This window comes from Otolemur garnettii, unplaced genomic scaffold (genome assembly GCF_000181295.1).
Source record: "Otolemur garnettii isolate 467f Iridium unplaced genomic scaffold, OtoGar3 scaffold00053, whole genome shotgun sequence".
Taxonomy (NCBI): domain Eukaryota; kingdom Metazoa; phylum Chordata; class Mammalia; order Primates; family Galagidae; genus Otolemur; species Otolemur garnettii.
Window position 1 is genome coordinate 4,679,506 of NW_003852448.1, and position 8,431 is coordinate 4,687,936.

Sequence of the window (8,431 nt, forward strand, 5' to 3'; positions counted from 1 at the left end):
TTTTGCTGTTTTTAGCTGGGGCTGGGTTTGAACCCGCCACCTCCAGCATATAGGGCTAGTGCCCTACTCCTTTGAGCCACAGGCACTACCCTGGGCTCATTTTTTAATGGAAAACCAAGATATGGAACATAATAAAGGTCTTTTAATAGCATTTAATTTGTTGAAAAGATTTTTATAAGTAACATAACATCAAATTTGACATTTAAGTTATTATTAAAAGATAATGTTCTGGAATTCCTGGGATATCAGACATGTTATCCATGTGAAAGTTTAGGTTAGATTTTTAATTTGCTTTTGGAAATCTGAGTGTGCTTCTTGCTGTAATTACCAGCTTTTGATGACTCTGCCTCACTCTGGGATGCAGCCTAGACCCAACTTCTTTCACAGGTCGGGAGCTCGACACCGGGGCAGCACGGCTGCTGCACCTGCACTCACAGGCTGCCACACCCTGCAGCGTGTCCGGACCGTGGCCCTCCACACTTGGTCATCATCCCAGTGTCCGTCCTGCTTAGAACACACCACTCATACTGCCCAGGCCCTGAGCCCTGCGGAGCCCCCCCCACCCCCCAGTCTAGTCTAACACTCTGGCATCCACACCTGGCTTGTGCCCACATTCCAGCATGTCACATGCAATCTCTGATTTGGTCCTTATGATACAGGGTTCCCCTGTTCCAGGATGGACAATGAGACCCTGTATTGCTTACCGTGCTCTTGAGAGGTAAGACTGGAATGTGGAGAGCTTGAATAACTGTCTGAGGTCCTGTCACTACAGAGCAGGGAGCAATCCCGACATGGGAGGTGGATCAAAGCTCAGGGCCATACTCTAGCACTGCACTGCCCTTCCCAACCTCTCACTCATGAGGATGCTTCTAGAAAACCGCTCACCTCTACTGTTATCCTTTAAAAGTCGTTCACAACATACACAGCAAAGGGGCACCCACTGTGTAGGACGGAGTTAAACCCAAGGTAGGACTTTCTCAGAGGAGCTCGGTGCTGAGTGGCAGGCCTGAGCCAAGCAGGGCTCTCAGAGCTGGTGTGCTTGTGCTTTAGGGCCAACCACACACAGAGCATTCTCCATAAAACTCTAAAGCAATACATCAAAAATTAAAAAAAAAAAAAAAAGAAAAAGGGACCAAGACATTTTGATAAATATTTCCTAAAAATCAATTCTTAGATACCATCTAATATGATCTGCTATCAGATAATAAGGATCTGAAAATATGGCACTATCAAAAACAATCAAAAGAATGTAAAAAAAAAGAAATGGGTGGACATAATGTAATCATCAGAGAATGTAAAACGTATGTGTCTACCCACACGTGAATTCAGGATTTAAAGTGTCTGGGGTATTCCGAAACGTTTCTTGGTTTTCAGCATTTGGAAGCAGGATAAAGGGTCAAATTAGAACTTGTAGTCAAAAGCAGCTGTTTGGGGAGGCAGGGTGAGACATGTCCCTGAAGTGTAGCACTTAGCACAGATCCTACATTTGCATAATTGTCAGTGATCTGAGACACGTTTCTGCTGGCTGACACCGTATTTACTGGTTTATATGCTGCTCAATCCATCTGTGCTGGGAAAGAGTCAATCACAGGAGGCCGAAGAGCCAGGACGAGGCTGCAGACAGATAGGCCTGGGACCTCAGACTGACAGTGTAGGGAAGGGTCTGTTTTCACTGCCTGGGGAACAAGAGGTCAAGGCAAGGTTGAAGGGAATATTTCAAAGAGGTAAAGGTCAAGGTTGAAGGGACTATTTCAAAATTCTCCTGACCACAGAATTGGGGACCTCTCTCCTACTTCTCTCTTTAACACTTGTTACAGGGTGTTTTATAGAGCAACCTAAAATTTACAGTTGGCCCCGGGTTGCTTTTGTAATTCAAATGACCTCAAAGTTTTGGGAACTGAAATGAGAAGAGTGTCCTAGTTTGTCATCTGCAAGGCAAGAGAACAGAATTCAGAAGAGAGACTGCCCCATCCCCTTGGTCCCCATCCATGTCCTTGCCCACCCCTCCTGCCACAGACGATCCTGGCTTCACTTTCTCAGTGCTCGCTCATGAAATCACAAAGAGTACACCGATACTCCACTGCCCAATCTCACAGAAGACCAACGCCCTAGGCTGGCAGAAGAAATTAGCTTTAATTTGGAGATGGGGCAGCTGAAGCAAAATCATTTTCAACGACTAGCTGGCCCAGTGGAAATTAAATCTAGAGCTTCTGTGTTCTAAATTAGGATGCAGGCTTCTGAATGATGTATCTTCTGTTTTCTATAGTTTGAGGTCTGTTTATAAGAGCATTTAACTGCAGCCTTGAGAGAACAATAATGAATTTATCAGGCTGTACCCATTTGGTTCTCAATAAATGTTTATGAAATGAGTGTATAAATGACACTTTGAGGACAAAGAGATTGCATTAGATAGAGTAGTCCAACTGGTCTGTGAGATGAGGACTTTACCTACAGTGCTTTCTGAAGCACTGTATTATTTGGCTAAAACAGCTTCAGATAAAATATATGATTAGTTACAAGCCACTGGTTTTAGAAAGAGAAGGTGGTTCGTGTTTACGTATCTCACTGCCAAGTGCAGCTGAAGGAACAGCACACATTTCTACTAAACTGACATCCTCATCAGAAATACTGACAACACTGTGACATTTAAATGAATTTACCCTCTGCGACAATTTGATTGTTTCTCTTCTCGGTTAATATTAGAAAGCCCTTTCTACAACTTCAGTATTTTTAAGCGGGTTGAATATGATTTTCTTAAGGGAGTAGTTTTACCAAAGATGATTCTTTAATGCAAATATGCAGGTGTGCTTGTTTTCTCCCAGGTTTCACCTTGCAGAGTATCACTTAACGCAGTAAAGTGATCAATTTTGCACCATCCATAACCCAACGATGTGGACCAGCCTCGCACCCGCTGCCTACATAAAGGACAAGATTCATTTCATACTAAACCTCAGTAAACTTTCTTTTTTAAAGAAAAACTATTTTTACACTAAAAAGAAATGAAATAAAGGTATTTCAAGCCCCAGTTACATATGATGTAGGAGGAACAGACCGCAGAGCAACATTTCTGTGGGTCCAGGTAAACGAGGATCTGAAGACAGAACCATCCTCCCTCTTCCCCGCACAGGGATCCTGGGCCCCGTCCAAGGGCAGCACAGCCACCAGGGAGCTGCTGGGCTCTGCTAAGCTCATGCACCAACTCTGGGCTCAGGATCCTTATCTGTGAAACCAAGCACTGACTAATTTTTTCCTACAATCTCCTCTAATCCCAGATGACAGGACTCTGAGATTTCTGTTTCTGATGCACACCAGCAAGCCCTATCACAGTGGTTCTGACTTGGAATTTGCAGCCTGTTTCAAGTTTTGCTTTTTAGGCTTAGCCTCAGTTTCTTCCTTTGTTCCCCCAGTTACGTACCAGATAAGATAAGCACCAAAACCTTACAGAGATTTATTTCTTCTAATAGTGAGCATGGTGAATGAACAAAGATAATTCTCCTCTAATGGAGTTTTCAACTCCAGTCAAAGCTTGTAATACGTATCTTTTACTGTACATGATCCCAACATCTTAATGTCATTGTTTTTGGAAAACCATGTTTTCTCAGATTATAAAGCAGTGGCACTCCTGTATTCATGTTGATTCTGTATCTGTTAAAGCTTAAGCATCCCTTAATATCATTAAAGTATAGCCACAGTGCTTATACTTCCTGTGCATGTGGAGATGAGCTGGATTTTTTTCAACAAGACTGAGCAAGGTCTCCCTGAGTATTCTCTATGTATTACTGTAATTGTTCTCTGAATGTATAAAAGCCTTAGGACTTTATCTTTCAATTATATATGATACGTAACACTTGTTTGCAGCACCTGCGGAGACATTTCCCGGATGCTGAAGGAAACCGTGCTTTCATCTTATTAAATTAGGGTGGTTTCAGTTTCACATTATCTTTCATTGCTCAGCCTGTAGTATTACAAGTTTAATGCGTCTCCTCGGCTGTACTAAGAGTTGAAACCTAAAGTCATTTTCTGCTTTATTGACTTACAGGAGGAAAAAGTGAAATTATCCCGGTCATTAAAGAGAGTACTTACAATTTTTTTCCCTTCTATTAACACAGTAGAAATATTTGTCTCAACATTCCGCAGAATCACCGATCCTTTCTGTTCTCTGTAGATGAATTCCGTATCTACAGGAGGGAAAAAAGGTAAGAAACATGAAGCATCTAGGACTCACCGAGGCTTCAGACGAGCACTTATGTAACATGAATTCACTAGCCGGGGAAAGAGAAATTGCTTTTCATTGCAGGGCCCTTTGCAAATGGTGCTCTGTGCCCACACCCCCAGTGCACGGCAGGCTCGGGGGGTCTTTCTTTCTGAGCCTTCCTTCCTGCTCTACACACTGACACAAGAGTGCAGGCACACACATAAAACTGTTAGACCATTCTAGAACTTTCTTGGTCAGTATATAGAGAGGACATAGGGCAGATCAAGAAATGAGCTGCAATAGGGGTGAAAGACAATTGTTGATACCAGTTCCCTGCATCTGGCACTTTGGAGTACTCCTGCACAAGGCCCACACTGCCATGACAGAACAGCTCTCACGGGTCCGCACATTCCCTTTGCTGCTCTTGCTGGACTTGGCAGCTTCTCTGCCAGAAAGAGTATCTTTGAATCCGCATACTGTATCACCAATGACTTTGGTCTTTGTATCTAAATAACCAAAATTTCAATTATCTCTTAAGAAAAGAAAAATGTTTTTTGAGACAGAGTTGCACTGGGTAGAGTGGTGCCACAGCTCACAGCAAACTCAAACTTTTGGGCTTGAGCAATCCTCCTATCTCAGCCTCCTTAGTAGCTGGGACTAGAGATGCCCACCAGAACACCCAGGTAGTTTTTTTATTTTTAGCAGAGATGCACCTCATTCTTATTCAGGCTGGTCTCTAACTCCTGAGCTCAAGTGATCCACCCAACTCAGCCTCCTAGAGTGCTAGGATTACGGGCATGAGCCACTGTGCCTGGCTCCTTTAAGAAAATTAATAGAAACCATTGCACTAAATAGCTTGCACATGGACATGTATGCATGCATATTTCCTGTGAATGAAACGGTAAGCTTTCTGAAAGATAAAGATTGTTGGTGGAGAGGCAGAGCTCACATGGAGAGAGAAAACTTCTTTCTGGGGGAAGAGGCAAGATGGCTGACCAAAGCCAGCTTTCAGCAGAGGCTCCCTTCCAGAGGGAGAAGTAGTGGCCAGAAGCAACACAAAGAAGCAGAAGATCTGGAGCGGAGTTAAGACAGAGGACTGATGGGTTCGCATCACCCCTGCTGAGGCAAGCTGGCACTCCAAGGAAACAAACTTCAGGTAAAACCATCCCAAAGAGGACAAGATCAGAGGATCCTCTGTAGTGAACAGAGAACTTTTTGTTTCACCAAAGGCAAGAGAATGACTGAGGGCTGGGACTCCCTCCACAGAGAGATACCACTGCAAGCCCAGGCAGTCTCTTGGCTGGGACAAAAGTTGAAGTAATATTTTCCCTAACTTCCTGCACTCCCAATCCACCCTTCCCCCCTCTCCTGGCAGTCTGGAGGACTAGCCCCTGCAGAATCCAGAGTGTCTGGCAGATTTTTGCTAGGGTGGGGCATCTCATGGGCTGTGGGGCAGTTGTGCTGAAACTATAACTTTAATAGAGGTGAGGAGTCACAAGGGGAGAGAGACTTGCCCCATGTTGGAAAGAGCATTGCACAGACTGTGCCACAGACCACCAGGCGGCACCCCACCTGCTTCTGCTACCCACAGGGCAGCACCGCCTTCAAACTCCCTGGCTCCTGTGATCCACAGCCAGTGGCTGGAGTCTTCTCCCTCTGGCTTCCAGCCTGGCTCCTGCAACCTGCAGCCTGCTGCAGGCTCCACCCTCTGGCTCCCCACCAGGCTCCTGCAACCTTTGGCCAGCGAGTCCCCCTTGGGCTCCCTGACTGGCTCCTGCAACTTGTGCACAGCAATACCCTAGATGGGCAGCACCACCCCAGACAGTGGTGCAGCTCCACCCCAGACAGTGGCAGCACCACCCCAGACAGTGGCAGCACTACCCCAGACAGTGGCAGCACTACCCCAGACAGGGGTGCAGCTCCACAGTCCCTCACACTGGGGTCAAATTTGGGAGAGACACCTCCTCAATTCTGTGGAACACTGGGGGAACCTGACCAGACCTGCAGGGGTTCCAGAGGTGGAGTGTGGCCAAGGCAGAGGTGTGGTCTCTGAGGGACAGAACCATACTTTGCAACAGTACCTCCCAGCTGGGTATGGATGCAGGTAGAACACTCCCCAGTTTCCAGTGAACACCAGAAGGAGTCAGGCCTAAACTCCTACCTGCAGGTCACACAGTGAGACACCTGGTTGGGGAGGCATTGTCCCCTTTTTGACTTAGGTGCAAATCCCTAATGTACTTAAGTATTAGAGAGAGCTGGGCTGCAGCCCTGTGGGGTAACCAGTGACTGGGGGTGATGGTGATGCAAAGTGGGAAAAGAGGCAGCAGCCCCCCTGGAATAATTCTTTTGCTGGGCAGGCCTTTCTGACTTCATGGACCTATAGAGCGAGTCACACTTGAACTGCCAGGAGACCCCTGCTGTCCAGTTGCTGGAGACCTTTTGAACTCTCCCGCTTGATCTATGTTTGTGCTGACTGGGACAATGGGTTTGGAACTCTTGATCTGGACCAATCACCCAGGGACTCTCCAAGGTTATACCCTGGTTGTGTTGTGGAGGCAGGATCTGATTCTTCTCTCCCAGTTATTGCCAGTGGGGGCGGAAGTGGGGGGCGCAGGGTGTCTTAATTGCTTGTATTCCTCCATAGCTAAGATTTCAACCCAAATTCACTGATTCACTAGGATTGGTCAGAGTCTAGCTAAATACAAGACAGATCCACCTAGCCCCACCAAGCAGGTCCCCAGAGTCTCAGGCTGTAGTACTGAGTGGGACTTTGGTAAAGCAGTGGAGGAAAAGCCGCAGTCACTAGTCCCAGCACTCTGGTAAAGGGCTGGTTAATTACATCTCCAGCTGACCTCAATTTAATTACATGTTACCAGACTCACTGAACAAATGGTGAAAAATAACCATGGGGCAGAATCAGTGGAAAAACATGGCCAACATAAGTAACCAGAGTAGATCAGCTTCCCCAAGCTACAACAAAGGAGACACAACATAAGATCCCATTCATAAACAAATGGCTGAGATGTCAGAAACTGAGTTCAGAATTTGGATAGCAACTAAGATTAACAGAATTGAAGTAAAATTGGAATTAGAAGTTCAATTCAAAAGTTGTGTCAAGAATTCAATGAAATCAAAGATAAAATAACCAAAGATTTTGACACATTGAGGGCAGAATTTGCAGCCCTCAAAGACCTGAGGAATACAGTAGAAGCCCTCAGTAATAGGATGGAGCAGGCAGAAGAAAGGATCTCAGACACTGAAGACAAAGCCTTTGAACACTCCCAAATGCTCAAAGATGAAGAGAAATGGAGAGCAAAGATGGATCATTCCCTGAGAGAGTTGTGGGACCACTCCAAAAAAGCAAACATTCGCCTTATTGGAATTCCTGGAGGTGATGAGAATGATCTGAAAGGCACAGATGCTCTACTCCAAGAGATTTTAGAGGAAAACTTTCCAAACATGGCAAGAGATTCTGAAATTTAGATAGCAGCCAGTTTTAGAACCCCAGCACGATTCAAACCAAATAAAGCACCCCCTAGACACATGGTAATTAACTTTGCCAAAGTTAATACGAAAGAGAAAATCCTGCAAGCAGCCAGACGTAAGAAAATCATAACTTACAAGGGGAAGAACATTAGAATGACTGCAGATCTTTCTGCTGAAATGTTTCAAGCCAGAAGAGGATGGTCATCAACTTTCAATTTCCTAAAACAAAACAACTTTCAGCCCAGGATCTTGTATCCAGCTAAACTGAGTTTTATTTATGATGGAGAAGTCAAATACTTTAATGACATTCACATGTTGAAGAAATCTGCCATCAGTAAACCAGCTGTTCAGGATATTCTCAGAGGAAAAGCTGCAATCATCAGTCCCAGCACTCTGGTAAAGGGCTCTATAATGACCAGCACAATGTTTTACCACCAAAATAAACTCACTCAGAAATTATTGATTAAAACCCAACTTTCCATATATCAATGGACAAGAGACATGAATAGACCCTTCTCTAAAGAAGACAGATGAATGGCAAAAAAACATATGAAAAAATGATCATCATCCCTAATTATTAGAGAAGTGCAAATCAAAACCACCAGGAGATATCATCTAACCCCAGTGAGAATGGCCCACATCACAAAATCTCAAAACTGCAGATGCTGGCCTGGATGTGGAGAGAAGGGAACACTTTTTTTTTTTTTTTTTTGAGACAGAGCCTCAAGCTGTCCCCGAGGGTAGAGTGCC

General features: G+C 44.9%; 1 protein-coding gene across 4 annotated transcripts in view; it reads right to left on the reverse strand.

The window, feature by feature from the left end:
- DPP6 (dipeptidyl peptidase like 6) overlaps nucleotides 1-8,431 on the reverse strand; it is a 928,521-nt gene that overhangs the window by 298,316 nt on the left and 621,774 nt on the right. For all 4 annotated transcript variants that reach the window (XM_003792026.3, XM_012806527.2, XM_012806530.2 and 1 more), the window contains one exon: nucleotides 4,084-4,178. In XM_003792026.3, coding sequence (XP_003792074.1) covers nucleotides 4,084-4,178 — 95 coding nt within the window. The remainder of the gene's footprint in view (nucleotides 1-4,083; nucleotides 4,179-8,431) is intronic.